Raw genomic sequence first — 20,737 nt, forward strand, 5'->3', positions numbered from 1 at the left:
TGTTTTCTTGTCTCCAACGATCTTCGTCTGCTGCAGATCACTTTCACTGGTATGTAAACACTTCTATACTGCTGAAAGTTATAATGTGTAATTATCATATAGCTCCTCCCGTGGAAATAAAAAGTTCAAATTTGACGGCCGGTTTATTAAAATAAATGTTTATGACTACATGGATGACAAGTTTGATTTTATAAATGATAATTTCTGATAATTTATCTAAAATGTTTGGGAAAAAGTCTATGAAGTGAAGCATGCTTAAAATTAATAAGATCCCTCCACTAGCGACATCTGCTGGTTTATAGGTCAGTTAGGCATTTAAGCACCTCAACTTCATGATGCCACCAGATTCATGCTGATTTTCATGAAAATTATGAAAATGGTATGTAAAGAAAAATATTGTAGAGTAAACAAAGGAAGTAATTTACACATTGCAAACGGCACTTACAATCCACTTCAATTCTCCCAAAAAGAGGTCAAAATACATGCATGCTAAATAGCATTTACTGCGTTTGCCAACGCAGTAGAAATGTGGTGATATAGATAGCAAAATCAATCATCATTACTTTCTTCTTGAATCTTTTTACTTAAGTACAATTGTCTCAAGTTTGATGTGCTTAAAATATTTTGGCTAATCTCATTTAGAATGCGTGTAAGTATATATCTGATTAAACACTTACACGTGAATGTATTTTTGTCATATATTTATGAATTTAAACATAAATCAAATGCCTTTTTACAATAATTTCCTTTCTGATTCAAAATATTTACATTTGTAGATTTTAATAATTCAGTTAATCTTAAAAATATTTAGTTACTTTGGAGAGTATATTAATATCACATTAGTTTAAACTGAAGTTGTCGACCTACTTATTTCTTGCCCTCTTTATTTTATAGTAAATCAGCCACTTTTGGGGTTTACCAGAACGTACAGGAACATAGTATACTACTTATGTCATATTTTTATGGAAATTTTATTTGAATGTTTATTTCTTCATCATTTTTATTTATATTCTGTCTATTTTCTAATGTAACAACTTCTAGTAGGAGTACACTTTTGCCAAAAATAACATGATAATTATTATCATTGCTCTTTCAATAGCTGACATGACCAAAAGGAAATGACATAAGATTTAACATGCATTGAAGCCTGTAGATTTTAACGCTCTTTCATTTGGGAGTTTATTTCTTCATCATTTATTATTTATATTCTGTACATTTTTTATTATTTATTATAACAACTTATATAGGAGTAAACTTTCGACATCTATCACAACTGCTCAATTAATATTTGACATGACCAAAAAGAGATGACATAAATTTAAACATGGACGAAGCCTATAGATGTTCAAATATTTAGAGTGTTTTTTTCTCGGGGGTTGTTGTTTTTGTTTGTTTGTTGTTTTGTTGTTGTTTTTTTTTAAGAAAAAAATTGCCTGTAATTTGGTATTGAGAACAAAAATGACACAAATGAAAATATATTTCCACATATGCGTTTTATGTATAATGGCATCGTCGAACATTTATTGCTGGTAATGTAGCGTCAACTGAGCTCTTTGTACTACAAAATAATTTGAAAATACTTAAGTTGGGGGTTGGGATCCGGGATCCGGAATTGTATTAGATATATATAAAATTTGGGAATTGACCATCTATCACTTCTCTCTTCCCCGTCGTTGAGAAGCCATAGGGCATTGGCAAGTGATTATACCAGGTACTCTATGGCACTTAAGGCGGTAAGATGTCATGCGCTCTACCGATGGGGCACGGCTGAGACATTATGAGATTATGGTGTCCTGACTAAAGTCGTGGGGAGTGGCCCTACAAAGTAGACAGAGTCGACGAGGATTGTGTACTAGGGTGCATGAGTCCCTAGTACGAGTGCAGCTTGAAAGGCAGACCCTTTGCTTGGCACCAACAGCCCTATTAAGATATCGAGCTACCTGCCTTTCTTATTGTCTCAGATTACTGTACATTAAGGTCCTCATTGACCGCCGTAAGGTGACCTACTTTTGGCTCAAATTTCATATCACTTTGTGGAAATTGCATGGAGGTAAATTATCACAACTTTGTGATAAAAAATTAACTCTTTACGATCATGATTGGTGACATGTCAGGGACTCGACAGCGATATAGACTACCTACCCTACCTGGCCGTTTGCCATAGGTGTCATTGATAAACTATCGATTAGATCTAGCCACAGATGTGTTGTATTATACATGTATAAGATTTAAAAAGCGAAATTATTATAATTATAAACTTGTATAGTATACTTTTTTAAACATAGTTTTTTTTGTTTGATGGTTTCAATATACATTTATTTACAATAAGGTACCTGTTAAATAGCTACTAATATATGTACTAAATTCTAAAGTATTACCAAAAAAACTTAAGCTAATTTAAATTGTGTATTAACAAAAACTTTGATTTTTTTTTAAATTTAGGCAAAGATCCTTCATAAATATTTTGCCTTTCAATGTTATTGATACATATGGGTATAGCTCAAAATATATTTCAATCTGAAGTTTATATCAATATACCGGTCATGACATAGGTTTAAAAAACAACAACAATGTTTTATTGCCTTTTATTAAGACAAATATCAACACAAATACATAGTTTATAGTGAGCTCGACGAGCTGGCCCGAAGGGCCTGCTCGCAAAGCGAGCTTTACGGTAACGCGAGTACCTGCTAAGTGATGGTTTTGAAAACTTTCGTCCAAAGTACCGAATTGGACACATCGCAACTTTTCGAATTTAAAGATAACGATAAAAACTGAGGAATTCTGACTGAAAACGGATGTGTAGACTGGTCACCCGCGCACGTCTATGGGAACCATAATTGGACAGGGAACCAGAACAACGGAAGCTGTGTATAAAATAACGAATGACAGTTTTAAAACGGAAAATGTAAAATGAAAATTGAAGGCGCCATTTTGTTTGAAAAATCTGATAAATAAAAACATTTTTTTGTCGAATTTTGTTGTGAAAACTATCTAGAATGAAAGAAAATGGTCTAACTAAGAAAATGAATCCGAACACCAATATCTTTTATTCAGTCGTTAACGCTGTACAGACGTTTAAAGTATTGTTTCGTGACGTCACAATGTAGCGCCAAACAGCACGTGCAAAACAATCATATCAAGTACGCTATTTTAATCGTATGTCGCAAACGTTTGAAATTTAACATTTATTTCACTTTTAATAATCTTTATTTCGCTTGAAAAAATCAAGAGTGAAATAAAATAAACAAACAAAGTTTTATCAACGTTTCCAAAACTCGTTATTCATTTAACGACAGGGGCGGAGCCAAATTTAACACAGTACGTGTGACGTCACACGCACTCGTCACTGCATTTGAAATAAAAATGAGCGATTATTTCATACTATTTCACGTTAAAAGTACATCGAGCTCGCTTTGAGGCTTTGCCTTTTTCATATTAAGTTCACCCTACTGTATCTATATTAGGATTCCGGATTCCGGGACTCCCCTACTGAAATGCATAATGAAATTTTCTTGGGATACTTATCCGTATTGATTTCAAATGCTTATTCGGTTAAAAAAACCTCTCAGGCTTCTTTTGATAGAAGCTTAATTGTCTATTACCGCTCTGGACAATGTGGAGGGAATAGATTTAGTGACGCTCAACCTACACGCCTTTTGGTTCTTACTAGACGTTTGCATTTGTATGCAAGCGTTTTTGTGACGTTCTGCATAATTAACCGACCCCAACAGCGATCAAAACAAAGTTAGCATAATTTAAAATTATAAATGATTGAAAGCACTATTATGCCTGTTTCTTTGTAACACAAATTTAAATCCTGCGATTTGTGAGAGGTAAAAAATCAGTTAACAATGAAGTTTATATGAAAGAAAAAATACTTTTCTTTAAATCGTTTCCCATAGTACACCGCGATTTTGCCGCCATCTTGTTTATTTTCCTTCATTGCTGCCAGCATTAGTCTTTGATTTTTCCTGTTCTGAAATACCCCTGACAAGGGGTTTAGCCTGCAGACATTGGGCGAATTGCTAGTAAGCACGTGAAAGTGACCGTCACCGAAAAGGGTCAAGCCACGCCAGAGCGGGATCGCCAGCGCACGGTCACTGTAAAAAGTGTTCATAACAGCATGAATCATGTAAATGGAAAGGAAGAAGAGGCTATGGAAATATCTAGTACTGGTAATTATTGAAAATGTGCAAATAGTTGCTTTAGTCATTATGTATTTATATGAACACATTGTTTGTTAAAGAATGTAAATAACATATGGTCAACAACTATGGTATAAAATGCGACCTCAACTCCAGTAAAGTAAAGTAAAGTAAAGATTGTACGTGTATGTTACCAGAAGTCTGTTAGTGTTAAGTGTTATCCTCATTGATTGCAGTAGTAACTAAGGCTTTTAGCCAATAAGGAAAAACAAAGAATGAACTAACAATATTAAAAGTTGTTACCAGCTGTAACTTTCATGTGTTTCTGTTATCACATAACTGTTTGATCATTGATGAATATTGAGAAGTTTTAAAAATGAGATACAGTTGTTTAGGCAGTAGCGGATTTAAGGGTATACATAGCATATAGCTTGTCAGTTAAATTGCTCTTTCTGATCTACAGTGTCTTTTTAAATATTAAACAACTATACTAAATGAAAGAGTGATATTTTCTCCTACAGTTAATTTAGTTAATCTTGTTTTTTAAAATTCTTTGCTCCGGCCCCCTGAACTCGCGGCCAAGGATTTGCTTTGGACCCACCAGGGGCCCTGCAGCCCCCCTGGCCCCCTGCTTAAATTTTCAGTATTTCAAAAATTCTGAACTTTCACCCATGCACATGTCACTTTTTATCAGCGAGATAGCAGGGCTTAGGGTTCTTGTGCAATTTTCCCAGGTTTCCGCAGTAATTTGCAAATTCCACAAGTGGCAAAAAAATATTTGGATGTATTCTTTTCCACACAATTGAACGTAGAACAACCAAAATTGTGGATATTTCTGCAGTAAACAGTTTCACTTGTCACATATTTTAGTGACTCTGATTTTTCATTAATGTTAAAAATGAATAGAAGCTATGTTCTGTTTTAAAATCTTGAGTATAAAGACAGAAAAGTATAAGTTCTTTGGTGATAATGCCATTTTTCAGTAAGTGATTCAGAAAAAGGGCTGCATTATGTGAATGTCTGCAAGATTAATTTCTATAGTATATGCTAATATGACATACCCCTGTTCTGTGTGAAATGTGGAAATTGACAGTGGTTATAACTGACACAAATTGAAAAGAATCTGGTAACTGTCAGTGGAAAATGTGGTAAGCATCTTCACTAGGAAATCCTTATACAAACACAACCAAACATGGATTTCTTGTAGATAAAAAGAAAAGAACAATGTAAGTTTGCATGTCCATATTGATGATATACAAGATGCTTGACCGAGATTAGAATATTGCAATTATACTCATTGATAATGTATTTATGTAAGAAAAAAGTGGAGTAATCAATGTACATGTATCTGTTTATTTGGGTATCCTCATTTCTTATAATTTTAAGAGTGTGCGCTGATTAAGATAGATCAGTTGTTATTTGTTGATATGATGTACATGTATGCAGATCAGGGCTTCCACTAGGAATTTTTTTTAGGAAGTCAGGACTTCCTTTCAAGGAATTTTGGAAGTCATGAGGTAAATTTCTGGAAGTCAGTTGTTCTTACGCGTATAATTTTCATGTTTCAATGTTTGATTTATAGTATGAGATGATACAAGTAAAAGCAATTATTTTAATCACAAGATTCTGAAAATGTCATTCCTTTAAATGTTTTATTATACATATTTAAAAAGTTCAAAGTATCTTTACATGATTGTTGATATTTTCAATAGAAGTAAGAATATTACCCTGAAAAGGACTGTATTGTTGTTATTTAAGGACAGTGGTAACCGTGTAGAACCCTTCAGTGATAACATTCAAATAATTGCTCATTGGTATAACAGAAAAAAATATATTTCCAGAAAACTTTTAATTCTTTAATGGGTAAAGTCAAAAATAATGAGGCCAAACATTTAAAGGCTACCAAGATTAATATTTAAATAGTTGTGTATATTGTTATAAGTGCTAAATATAGCATCTATCAGTGTTGTAAAATATGCCAAGTTTCAGGGACATCACGCTACAAGTGAAAAAGATACAAGAAAAACATTACCCTAAAATGTCAGGAGTGTAACACTTTTAGTGTGACATTTTACACAAATGATGATTCTCTATTCCTGATACAGAAAAACAGTTTCTTAAATGACAATTTTTGTCACTTATGTTATATATCTTATTCTCTCGCAATTGCTTTTTCCTTTTTTTTTGTAAAATGTAGGTATCCCACTTGGTTATCCAGTCACTAAAGTCAGTTGTTGTAAAATAAAATGTACTTTAAAAAAAGCATGGTTTGTACTAACAGTAAAGTTTCTGCTTATATCTTTGTTATTAAGAGCTTTTCCTTGCTTCTAACATTTTGACCATTGTATATAGTTAAGAATATAAATTCTCTTTTTTCTATGCTATAAATGTTATTGACTCGGTTTCGATTCAAAATAATGACAGTGCTCAGTGTCAGGAGTGTAACATCTTGTACTTTTACTGATTTCCTTATTGCATATAAGGTGTTATATTAATATATTCTTTCTTTTTCAAAAACATGAGTCCAAGTGATGTCAGCAGTGACATAAGTTCAAGTTAACTAAATCATGCACTTTCTGTACATGATCATCAGTGATGTCAGGAGTGTAACACTATTTTTGCCATCTTTTAACCTTGTAACGATTTCATGAATATACCATATAAATTTCGTATCTAAATATGATTCTTGCCACTATTCATAAGGAAAAGTAATTAAGTATTTTTTTTTTTTTTTTTTTTTAAGAAACCACAATGCTTAAGTTCTGTTTTTAGTATATTTACTTAAATAACATCAAAATTTCCTAAATGTCTACTATTGACAAGTATAATCATTGAAATTTAATGATAATACACTAAAGAAATTACTGAGAAATTAAAATCATGTATATACTCTTTGCAGAACAAAGCATTTATATACAATTATTGAAGATTAAGTATGCAATATAAGTAAAATACAGTATGTGAGAATAGTGAAAAGTGTTACACTCCTGACATTTTTTTTCTTTTTCGGCAATTGTAGTTAACTTTGTTTTATTTTCAGCAGACTAATAAACAATTGAAGTAGATATCAAAAAAACACTATAAAACTCATGTAAACAAATATATATGCCAATTAGTATGATGAGATTTGATATTATTTCTAAACAGTAACCAAGTCAATAACAATAAAGACATACAGTAATTTTTTTTTCATCTATGATAATTACTGTTAATTCTGCAATCATTTTTGTTATCACATTTTTTGAATGCAGTTCCTGCATATTCAATTTTCAGTTATTGTAGTCCTTAGTCTTTTAAAATACTAACCATTTGAATTCTGCCAAAACACTGCATTTTTGCTCTGCTTTTGCTTAATACCTAACCTTAATAAAGTAGTAGCTAGTAATACTAACAATTGTGAGAGAGAGAGACTAACCTGAGAGGTATGCTTACAGACAGTCTTATATATATAACTACTCAACAGAGCATAAAAATGAAACTCTAAGCGAGTTTGAAAATAAAATTCGCAGAAAAGGTTGGAAGATTCCAGGTACTTCTCCTGATGACTGCAATTGTTTCTTTTGGGCCAGCAGTGATCAGTTACATGCCCTTGGGATGACTCAACAAAGTCACACTCAGTTGAGAAGCAAAGTAATTCAATGCAAGATAAACAAAAAGGAACAATTAACATAGAAAACTTATACTTGTCTAAGTATTTCATTAAAAAATATTTTAAATCAATATTTTAAGATATTAAGTCTCTTGCCTGAATGTGTCAGGAGTGTAACACTCAAATGTTAAAGTGAAATTGTGCATTTTTTTGTGAAATAGATTCTTCATGGTCATTTTAATATTTTCCTATTGGTTAGGAACAGAAGCTTAATTAATATTTATAACCTTTATTTCCATTTATTTGCTAATTGTTTACATGTTAGAAACTTGTTTTCGGTTTTAAGTGTAACTTCATATCTTTGCTCTTAGAATTGTTCTCAAATGTAATAACCTATCAGTATGTTTTCAAACATCAGTGGTGTTCTGTACATGTGTTTCTTATGTTATTTTTACCTCCAATGTTTCTGTAAAGAACTATTATCATTTAAACAAGTTATGCTAGTCATGTCAGGAGTGTAACGCTTTTTTTATAAAATACAAGTTAAATTTGACTGCTTATTATTTTTTTTTTTGAGAGGTTGAAATATTTGGAAACTTTATTTTACATCAAAGTAATTATTAATACATACTAACAACTACTTTTTTATTTCTCTGCCCAATTTTCTCCAACTTTAGAAAAACTTGATGTTCTTACATTAAAGAAAATCAGACTTTAGTAACAAAACAATAGCATTTTTTTTTCTGTTGTAAAACTACTGGTAAAAAAATGGTATATTTTTTATCCGTACATCACTACTGTTACTAAAATATAACAACACACATGATTTAATTAACATTGGGAAGTATAGTGACACAATTTTATAAAGCATTGGTTTTGTTAATTTTTGTTAATAAGTTGAAATAAAATGTTGATTTATACAATTTGTGTTGTGTTAGATAAAATCCAATTACTCGGCATTAAACATCAATCAATATCACATGGTTTTAGGTGAAAAGTAAGTAGAAATATGAAATTTCAATTTTGACCCTATTTTCAAAGTTTTGCCTCATTATTTTTGACTTTACCCTAATCAATCATGGTACAAGTAGATTCTGAAATGTGTATGATGGGTTCTTCTTTTTCTACCTCTGGATCAGTACCATACAGCTGTTGTATCATGTGATCAGCCTGCACAGCATTTTTGTGGTCCTTGGATTCATTGTCAGTGTTTATTCTAGGAATTGAAAAATAGGGGTGATTTTCCCCCCTCTATTTCAAAAAAGGGGGCGATTTTCAAAATCAAGGGGTGCCAAAATAAACTGCCAATGTTAAATCGTCTGCATTAAGTTAACACTGAGGAGTGATTTATTTAAGCAGCAGAAGTTGTCCCCCCTTAATTTTTAAACGAAAACAAATTATTACAGAACTGCCGCGATTGATTATAAAGGGATTGACAATACAAACAATCGACCTATCTTTCACGTCTAGATCGTAGCCAAGCTAGGAATTGCCTCGTTTTTCTTGATTATTTACTACACTAAAATGGCGCCCAACTGTCAGATCGAGCACACTAGTTCCGGTTGGTACGGAACATTCCGTTAATTTCCGTCAACTCACGTAACCAGTACCATACGGTACTAAATTATTATAATTAGCTAACAGTTACCTCCCTTCGGTTTCCGATGTAAATGTAAACAAAACAACCAAATATAATGCGGGATGGAAGTTTTACGATTTGATTAACTTTTTTTATAGATGCGCGATTTTCACGCACATGATTTTGAATTGTGCGCGATCTGTGAAATACTAGCGAGAATCGCGCAATCGCGCGTCCTAGAATAGACACTGCATTGTGTTTTAAAAGGGTGGATCTCTGTAGATTTCCTGAAATAAAAAAAAACATGACATCCTTTAGCATTGTTATATTTCTTATTTGAAAAATAAAAATTGTTGTTTAAATATCTCTTGTGTTTAAAAATTTTTTACTACAGTACCGAACACAATTTCAGTGTATCAAATGAATCATAACACATTAACAACCGAAAATGGTTAAATTTAATCAGGCTAATAAATTGAAAGTTTTATGAAAGTAATTTCTAACACCGTTCTTGACCAAATTAATTTTTTAATTACGTTTTTGAGATACGCCAAATTGCAGAAGTGAGCATTGAGACATTTTGAGAGTGGGTAGGGAAAAAGATTTTTAAATGTAACTTTGATTCTCATAATAATTTCGTATTCGTAATTAGCGAGTGAAAAAAAAATCAAATCAAATCAACATCGATAGAATGTGTGAAAATAAAACGTCTTTAACTTCAAAAAGGAAAAAAAAATCAAAAGACAAAAACACCCTTCGCCGACTCGGCAAACTTTCGGATACATTCAAAACTTACCGATGCACACAATAAAGAATAAATGATTTTATCTAATTAAAGTAATTAAAAACAGATACCTACCACAGTTTACGTCAATAAACTATCCATTATCCGTACAAAACAAACAATTAATCCAATCACTTTGTTTTCACGCTTATCAAGGTCATAAATCAACACTCGCTAATTCGTCACGCGCCAGGTGCATTCGCATAATTTCCCCCATCGCTGTCATGTCAACCATTCAATTCAGGGGGCGGAGTTAAAATAAATAATCCAATCGTACGCCAGGAAAGTGAGAAAATGTCGGAAAATGGTCGTGGCGTACGTCACGGCTTACGATTTTCGCCGTATTCCTAAATTTTTGGAAGTCAGCGGTACGTCATTGATCTTAATTTTCGGCGTACAGATACGATTTTCGGGCGTAATTTACGGCCGTACGCCCGTTAACGGAAGCCCTGATGCAGATTTTAGAAAAAAGGTCAGAAAAATATTAAAATTACCATTTATGCTTTGATGCCATAAAATATTCATAACAGTTGAAGCTCTAGATACCATATAAATTTGGTATTTAAAAATGAGAATTTGAAAAAATTTCAACAGCTGTGTAGGGTGTGTAGACTTTGTTTTAAAAATGCAGTGATAAAAAGAGCGCTGGACAATAATTGGACCTGATCATTTTCCCCCTGGAGTGTTTGAAATATTTTTTTTCTTCTGATTGACAGACAATTATATAGTCGAGCAGAATTTGTAAAATTGTGTGCTATAAGCACTGTGCTATAAATTGACAAAAACAAATGGCCTGCATCACAAAATAATAGCACACTGATCCGAAAGCACAAAAAAGATTTGTCAATGTCGACAACATCTCATTATGATAATTGATTTATGAAGAGTAAATTTTACTAATTTTTTTTTTGGGGGGGGGGGGGGGGAATTCTATTTTAGGTGGGGGGAATGCCCCAAAATTTGACAAATGAGTATCCTGAAAAATAATTAAATCATTAATAACACCTTAGGTGTTGCACCCTTTTATTTGCATGTGTGCACTTAAGTTTTCCAAACAAGAAACCATTGTTTCAGACACTGACTATCAAGACCTTTTTTGCTTAAGTTAGTAAAGGAAATTGCTGGCAATGCAGGTCCATACTAACTGCTAGCCAAAAACTCTAGCTGCACATGCACTTTATAGTGCAGGGAACATTGCACTGTGGAAACAGTTACAGATATTTTAGTTTCTCAATCTTTTTTTAAAAAAAATTGCATACTTAAGTTCAACAATATAGATTTAATATTTTACAAAGTAATATTTGTAGTATTTATATTTTTTCTTCTTTATATTTTGGATGGTATTTTACAAAAAAATATGTACAAGATATATTTACTTTGTTAATTGTTGGTATGCATGAAAACAACATATATCTGTTTTGACATTGGATATCTTTTAATTACATGTATGTACAAAAATTTCAAATAGCCTTTCAAAAACAAATTTGGCTGTAAAATACTCTTTTCTGGAGCTCTGGACTTTGCATAAATGTATAATTGGGTTTTAAAGGTACAAATGAATTTATATGCATCTAGTTTTATCTTGTATTGTTGGTAGGATAATGAATTAATCTTGATATTTTGTCCTGTACCTGCATCATTTAAAGATATTTACCTTGCTCATCTTTGGGTAAAATTGTTTTATTCCAGAAATTTTTATTGAAATCTAGGAAACTTAATAAATATGGCTAATTTGAATATGGGAATGCAAATATAAATTACTATATTTGTAAAACTGCATTCCCAGTTATTGGTCAAGTTAATTCAGTTTTTGTTTCTGAAAAAAAAACAAAACAAACTCCCATTTTTAGCTAGATTTAAAAAAACAATAAAAGCGGTATTGTTTTATTTTATGACACTATGTACATGTATTCATACAGTGTTTACCTATATTGTTCATATATAATATTGTCAAGTTTAAAATGCCACATATCTTTTCTGTGTGTACTCAAAAGATTTTTATTCTACATTAAAAAAAAGAAGACTTCGTAGCAATTATCAGTACATTTTAAAATATCAAATTTCAGCATTATATATTTATTTAAATTAATATACTTGCTCAGTTGAAAATTTCAAAAAGTTTTTATTGATATGTTTGTTGTTTTAATTTCAGTAAGGAATTAATTACTTATATCTTCTTCCTGATATTACACTAAGAATTTTCTGCTTCATAGCTTCTTTACATTGTATATAGATATAGTATATTATAGCAAATGTATTTACATGATTTCCATGTAATAACTGGCCATTGATTATTTTATTGTTCAGTATTGAACCATTTTCTGAAAGGGTGTCAGAGGTTGAAGTTACATGCTATGAGGAAAACAGATGAAATCCTGTTGAATAGAATATTCACGCTTCAAAAGTAGCGTACACAAATATTTTTGAAAAAAATGCACATAATCATATAACAGTGGCCTGTTGCAATGTTAGATGCTGTTAATGCTAGTTTCTTCAAACTAGTTGACAGAAGGTTGGTGGTTATACTTGGGTGCCCACTTTTGACTGAAATAGTAAGCAGGGCCAGACCTATACTAAGTTTGTTCAAATTATAGCCCTTTGGTCAAAATTGACCCTGTTTCAGTGGGCCCTTATATGTATATAGTAAAAGAAAACTCATTTTCTATTACACTATAGAGGCTTTAGCTTAGATATTTGGTATTAAACTTTGTTTGTTTGACCTCTGCAAAAATTGTTCAAACTGAAATAATGCATATAGAGTAGCACTTAAGGTCTTCCTTCAACATTAAAAGTTGAAAGTGTTGTTGTGACTTAAAAACCCAACCAAGTAGATAAATTATGAAATGTTAATGTGAGTGAGTTATGATTTACTTATAGATGCTCTTGACAAAAGCAACAATACAATGGCAAATGCAATAAATGGAGAAGTTGAGGAGGATGAGGAGAGGAAACCACAGGAGGAAGATATGGAGGAAGGTAAATTCAAAGTGTTTTTCATTCAATATTTCATTGTTTGTTGTAAGGCCTAAAAAAAAAATTGATGTGTTTCTGGTGGCGAGGCAAAAAAAAGTAGGGTCGGTAGGTCGGACTTTTTTTTTTTTTTTTTTTTTTTTTTTTAGTCAATCAACGATTGTAGATATGTCAGATACGGATTATATGTACTTTAAATTATATTCTATAGCATATAAAAGTACTTAAAAACTTAAAATGTTAGACTACCAAACCTAGTCTTCAATATTTTATTTTGAAATAAATTTTACCAATGGCATGACTCGACTTTCGTTTTCATTTTTTTTATTCTTACCGAACAACTGGCTTCAATTTTAATATTATCACTTTTAACATGACCATGCACGTCTGAAAAATGTTTTGAGCTGTTTTGCTGTGGTCTATTAATTTGATTTCCTGTTTTGCCAAACTATGATCGTATTTTTAAAGAAAATCGCCAGCAGTGACACTTCGGCTGCTTGTTGTGCCGCCATATTAGCCGGTGCGCGTTAATACGTAATTGGAACCCGAATCGTCTGTGCCTCACATCGTTGTCGACTCGCAATACTAAAACCCGTCTCCGGTACGGTCGGTACGGGCGCCATTTTTTTTTTGTACATCGATAAAAAACTTTGGGTCGGCGCTAAAAAATAGGGTCGGTCGGGCCATCGGAAACACAACATTTTTTTTTTTAGGCCTAAATGTTTTAAGAAAATGGCGGTCAACATTGAAACAAAATTTATTTAGATATTTGTAACAACCAATTCAGGTTCAAATTATTTCCCTCCACCTCAAGCTCTTTTGAACTATAAGGAGTTCAGATTATTTTTACCTCTATTTTGTTCAATTTTTCATGAATAATCGTGATATGAAAAACACATTTATGCGTGACCTTTATTTTGATATCAGCTATATTTTTGCTAATATTCTGAAGTTATTATTATTGACATTAGTTCTGCAATCCTTAACAGTGATAGCAGCTATGCTAGTAGTGCTAGATTTAATTGTCAGTGCTCCCATTAATGAGCCAAAATGTATGGTCTAATGAGGCTAATCTGTTTGCTGCTGAAATACACAATGGACTGTTCTATATTTAAAGCAGGGGAAGAACATTTTTTATTAAATCAGCAAGATACAAAATGGTTAAAATAACTTTATGCTTCCATTCTATCTACTAGACCTGAGAAATGCTTCTGAAATATCTACATGGGAATATTGTATCTTTAACTTATTAACTGTTGTTGTTTTTGTAGATGACAGCAAAGCTGAAGCAACATTCAGTTATACAGTTGAGAATATCAGCAAGCTGAAAGATTCAATGCTTAGTCCCAAGTGTATGGTTCGAAACCTGCCATGGTATGTAATATTACACAAACCTTTACCATCTGCTTTAAATGTCTTAAAATAACTTATTGTCAGTGTCTAACAGTGGGTTAATAATTCTGCCTTTTTTATGAAGAATGACATGTATTACATGGTAAATGACATGCCAACACCATAGAAATGTTACATTGTGCAAATTGATTGATATAGTGCTCTTCTAATGCAAATGTTTACTTTATTATTTATTATGTCAATAATAGACAAAGGTCTATATTTCTCAGTATGAATATTTACTTTATCTGTTATTGTGTTTTATATCAATAGTATAGGCATATGCCCTCATTAAGCTATTTTTTTTCTTTGTAAAATATAACTATTATAAATAGATACTGGTATTGGAAAAAATCATGAGATGTTTGTTTAAAAATAGAAAAAAAGTCTTTGGCAAGTTGCATTTGTTTGGTTTTTTTTGACAATTTTTTTTTTTAATTTTAGGAAAATCATGGCAATGCAGCGAATCAGTCACAATGCTGATAAATATAACCAGAAGAGCTTGGGATTCTTTCTTCAGTGCAATGCCGAATCAGACTCAACGTAAGTGATAATGTCCCTTGAGTTGATCTTGGAGAAGTTGTAATTAATTGATTCCTATTAAAGCAGAAGATATTCAATACACCTGCTTTTTTCAAACGTTTTGTGTTAATTAGATCATATTGATTATAAATACTCAAATTCTTTAAAAGAAAAGCGCCTACATATTTGACGAATTGTACCAAATTTCTTTGTAATGGAAGATTTAATCTCACTGATAATTCATGATGTAAAGGTCATTGTTTAATTATGTTCGTCACCATGGCAACCACTAACTGTTTAGATCACCCTCTTTAGTCAAGATGTAGAGATCTTGATGATGTTTTCAAAGAGAGCACAGTATTTTTTACAGATAAAATATTTCTGCAGAAATATGAAATGCCATTTTTGAAATTTATTTGACATTATATAGTTATGCCCCTCCTGTTTAAATTCATTAAACAATGTTGATACAAAATCTTGAGATGATTTCCTCAAAGAATATAATTCTTTAACTTTGGAATTATCCATAATTAATGAGGTAATTTACCTTTTACCTGCTGAAATTATTTAATTGACTTGACCAGCTTCCATTTTGGAACTGTTCATTATCAATTTTGGGGGATATTAAGATGAAAATTTAATTAGTTTATTAGCCAAAAATATTGAGCCTGGTCAGACTGCATTGGTGGCAAAGGCTAATTTATTCAGGCTTCAGCAGTGTTAGGGTTAATAGGTCATTATTGCAATACAAGTTTGCTTTCTACATTTTGTATGTAAATGATCTTTTCTAGTTTAAAAAATGAATATTTAGTTGTATGAAAACAAAATTAAGCAAGTACATTTTTTAGAGGGGAACATTTAAACAAATGGGTTAGACTTAAGTTCGCAACAACTTTGCCAACAAAAAATACAAACTTCAATTATCTGTAGACCTAATTTTAAGGCAAATCGAGTTGAGGAAAACCCATTAGAACTGATATACTCAGTTTTGATATGTTACATTTAAATGTTTTTCAAAAAAAATGTTAAAATGAACAAAGATTTCATTGGAAAGGAGCTTAATTTAATCCATGTATACTAAATCATACAATGATAGATTTAGCATAAGCTGGTAGAATATTTGATGTAGTGATGCTATACACATGTATTGATTGATTTTAGGTCATGGTCATGCAACGCCGCTGCTGAACTGAGGATTATCAATCAGAAAAAAGAAGGAGAGGATTTTGTTCGCAGTAAGCTATTTATTGGCTTAAATATTTCCATTTATTAAATAAGTTCCATGTCTATGCAATGTTATTGGTATTGTTAGATCATACGATGTGTGAATAGTTTATTATTAATGAGAATGATGCAAGATTTAGGATAGATTACTAACACGTGATATAGCAAATGTCATAATATACAAATTGATTAAATGCTTCCTGATTTTATATATTTTATTCTTGGAAGAAATGTAGACAATTTTACATTGTAGGAAATGAAAAATTACACTGTACACATACACATTGAAAATTTCGGTTTAGAAATGTACTGTTCACAATAAGTATTTTTCTGTGCACATGAAAAATTAAACTGTGCACAATGAAAAATTACTTTGTACACAATGAAAAAAATACACTGTAGAGTAACACTGTATGCAATGAAAAATAATACTTGTACACAATGAAAAATTACACTGTACACAATGAAAAAATACAGTGTAGACAGTTAGCAACTTTACATCAAATTATTTTGTTTTTAATGCTAAAAGTGAGAGTAAAATCAATGGGAACTTTGTATGGCATAATTTTTAAAGTAGAATTATTGTCATTTTTAATAGCAGTAAACTTAAGAGGAAGAGAGTCCATTTAAATGTGTGTAGTGTGGTATTCTATTGATCAGTATTATTGTATTCTGATATAATATAGGTGGATTTTGTCCTGACTGTTTGTCCATCAGTCTGTCTGTCTGTCTACTTACATAATGATAGTAAATTTGGCTAGAGTACTGATACATGTTACTTTGATTCTATCAATTCAGTAAAAAGAAAATGACATGTGGTTAAAATGTTTTTACATAGTAAAAAAACACAGTTTGGAAACAAAGGATGTAAGGTACCCACTTGTTATGTGAAAAATTCTTTAACACTTTCATGTATTAAACTGTTTATCATTTTGTTTATTTCTTCAGAAATTCAGCATCTTTTCTACAGTAAAGAAAATGATTGGGGTTACAGTAATTTTTTACCATGGAATGTAAGTTTGATTTAGTTATTTAACACACTGAGTGTAGTGATGTAAAAAAAACAAACTACCCAACAACTTGTATTTTTCTCGGAAAAAGCTCATCATTTTGTGCAGTCTGACTAGACTCTATACTGTTGACTGCTTGTATTTTTATTTTGAAATCTGTTTAACACTTATAATGTGCTCAATATTGAATGAAAGGCAAGTGCACTGTGCAAAATTTGGTGTGATATATTTATAATATACAATGTATTAGATATCACAATATTTTACCTGGCAATGTCACATTTGAATGTCTTTGTATTAGGAAGTATTGTAATACAATTAATTTTTAAAACACAAACTTAAAGGCTTTTATTTAACCACATTAATAATCAAGAACCTATAATGGATATTTTCATTTATCAATTATTAAAATTTCTTCAATTCATTTGTTAATACATTTTCATTTGTTAATACATTATGAAAACAAGATAACAATGTTGGTTTGCTATTACAATGAGCATTTAATAATATATCGCATATACTGAATTCTGCAATAATTGTTCATATATAATCGTATTGTTTTTCTGGGCAATACCGAGACTTCTGCTTTAGAAATCTTTCTTATGGTTTCTTTTTCTACAATAAAAAGTAGAAATTAAAGTGACAATGAGTATTTGTAGCTTAGTTTCATGTTGAATACTACTTTGACCATGATTTCGTCAACATTCAATTTATATGAAAAGCATATAGATCTTAAACTTTAAAGAAGGAAGGTAAAACAAAAGTAACGACACAAGAGAAAATGCAAAATGTTTTCTAATGTGAATTTTGTATTGCTGAGATGCAATAAGATTTATCTTCAGAAAATCTAGAAGTAATTGCTGTGCATAAAATCATTAAAACTTGAGAAGTACATTGATTTGATGCAAGTGTTTTTGGTTAAAAACCTTATTTGAAAGTGTTATCAATTTTTAGCTCACCTGTCACATAGTGACAGGGTGAGCTTTTGTGATCGCTTTTCGTCCGGCGTCCGTCCGGCGTCCGTAAACTTTTATATTAAATGACATCTCCTCATAAACCACTAAGCCAACTTCATCCAAACTTCACAGGAATGTTCCTTTGGTGGTCACCTTTGAAAATTGTTCAAAGAATTTAATTCCATGCAGAACTCTGGTTGCCATGGCAACCAAATGAAAAAAATTTAAAAATCTTCTTCTGAAAAACCCAAAGAGGTAGAGCTTAGATATTTGGCATGAAACATCTTCTAGTGAGTGTCTACCAAGTTTGTTCAAATAAAAGCCCTGGGGTCAAAATTGGCCCCGCCCCAGGGGGTCATTGATTTTCCCTATATGCATATAGTAAAAACTTAAAAAATCTTCTGTTAAAGAACCCAAAGAGCTAGAGCTAAGAAATTTAGCATGAAACATCTTCTAATGGGTGTCTACCAAGTTTGTTCAAATAAAAGCCCTGGGGTCAAAATTGGCCCCGCCTCAGGGTGTCATTGATTTTCCTTATATGCATATACACATGTAGTTAAAAACTTAAAAATCTTCTTTTAAAGAACCCAAAGAGCTAGAGCTAAGATATTTAGCATGAAACATGTTCTGATGGATGTCTACCAAGTTTGTTCAAATAAGAGCCCTGGGGTCAAAATTGGCCCCGCCCCAGGGGGTCATTGATTTTCCTTATATGTGTATAGCAAAACCTTAAAAAATCTTCTTTGAAAAAAACCAAATAGCTAGAGTTTAGATACTAAGCATGAAACATCTTCTAGTGAGTGTCTACCAACTTTGTTCAAATAAAAGCCCTGGGGTCAAAATTGGCCCCGCCCCGGGGGTCATTGATTTTCCTTATATGTGTATAACAAAAACTTAAAAAATCTTCTTTGAAAAAACTCAAATAGCTAGAGTTTAGATATTAAGCACGAAGCATCTTCTAGTGAGTGTCTACAAAGTTTGTTCAAATAAAAGCCCTGGGGTCAAAATTGGCCCCACCCCAGGAGACATTGATTTTCCTTATATGTGTATTGCAAAGACTTAAAAATCTTCTTTGAAAAAACCCAAATAGCTAGAGTTTAGATATTAAGCATGAAACATCTTCTAGTAAGTGTCTACAAAGTTTGTTCAAATAAAAGCCCTGGGGTCAAAATTGGCCCCACCCCGGGGGTCATTGATTTTCCTTATATGTGTATAGCAAAAACTTAAAAATCTTCTTCGAAAAATCCGAATAGCTAGAGTTCAGATATTAAGCATGAAACATTTTCTAGTAAGTGTCTACAAAGATTGTTCAAATAAAAGCCTTTGGGTCCAAACTGGCCCTGCCCCAGGTGTATCATTGTTTTTAACTATATGTTTAAAGAAAAAACTTGACCAGTCAGACCTTAGATGTTTAGCATGAAACATCTTCTAATGGGTGTCTACCAAGTTTGTTCAAATAAAAGCCTTGGGGTTTAAACTGGCCCCTCTACGGGGGCCTATATACAGGTGAGCGACTTCAGGGCCATCATGGCCCTCTTGTTAACTATTTCGTTGTATGATTGATCATGCATTTAAATAATTAATGACCATTGAGATTGTTTAAAAAGCTAATTGCTGTATTATAACTTGATGTATTTCATCTAATGCAGTCCTCATAAAACTTCAAACTAGTTAAGCATTATTTCAACCACCCTGCTGGAATTAAGGAAATTGGGCAAGTTCTTAGCATGAGCATACTATTTTAATATATGATTATTGTTTTACAGGAGTTGTTAGATCCAGATAAAGGTTTTTGTAAAGATGATAAAGTTATTCTGCAAGTGCATGTGATAGCTGATGCTCCACACGGTGTTAGGTAGGTTATGTTTTGATAAATCTTATGTTTCACTGTACAAGAAAGATGTGGCTTAACATATGGATTCAGGGACAGCAAAATCAAATGTCTGTATTGCCCATGTTGTCCCACAGCCAGTAAGGACAAATGGAAACTTTCAAGAATTTACTATATAAATATAATAAGGACAAGATAAAACAGACAAGGAAGTCAAGATCAGGTTTTGCCAGCCCTGGGGTTGCTGCATAAAATATAAATTTTATATCCAGGTGTTTTCATTTTTTGGGAAAGGGTCTTGGTCTACCCAATCAGAAAACTTTCGAGTTGGAAACATGGTTAATTAGGATAAAATGAGTTAAAGCAAATGACAAATTTTAGATATTGACATGATTTAAGGGAAAATAAATTGGAATATCCAGTAATTAGGCAAGCATCTGGTTTATACTAGACTCCACTAAAGATGAAAAAAAACAACAACTTATGTATCTAGGCAATAACTGTTTATTTCATAGCATATGAATAAAATAAATGAAAATTTATCTTTAGTTTGAGTCTGATAGACATGTATTCAGAATTAATACTGTATTTAGGATGAAAAAGTATGATGAAAAAACAACTTGAAAATACAATTTTTGAATTTTTTCAGTTGGGACTCAAAAGAAACACACAGGGTTTGTTGGTTTAAAGAATTCAAGGTGCAACATGTTATATTGAATTCACTTCTACATT

General features: G+C 31.8%; 1 protein-coding gene across 1 annotated transcript; it reads left to right on the top strand.

Moving 5' to 3' along the window:
• Positions 1-3,676: 3,676 nt before the first annotated feature.
• Positions 3,677-20,666, top strand: LOC132752256 (ubiquitin carboxyl-terminal hydrolase 7-like; the record flags this gene model as incomplete). The annotated part of the gene is given in 8 exon segments (XM_060742572.1): positions 3,677-4,178; positions 12,978-13,076; positions 14,342-14,444; positions 14,907-15,005; positions 16,146-16,219; positions 17,157-17,221; positions 19,941-20,029; positions 20,655-20,666. Coding segments are annotated over 8 exon segments (593 nt in total), but the record flags the coding sequence as incomplete, so codon positions are not given.
• Positions 20,667-20,737: the final 71 nt, after the last annotated feature.

This window comes from Ruditapes philippinarum, unplaced genomic scaffold (genome assembly GCF_026571515.1).
Source record: "Ruditapes philippinarum isolate M1 unplaced genomic scaffold, ASM2657151v2 ctg12098_1_1_1_1, whole genome shotgun sequence".
NCBI classification, from domain to species: domain Eukaryota; kingdom Metazoa; phylum Mollusca; class Bivalvia; order Venerida; family Veneridae; genus Ruditapes; species Ruditapes philippinarum.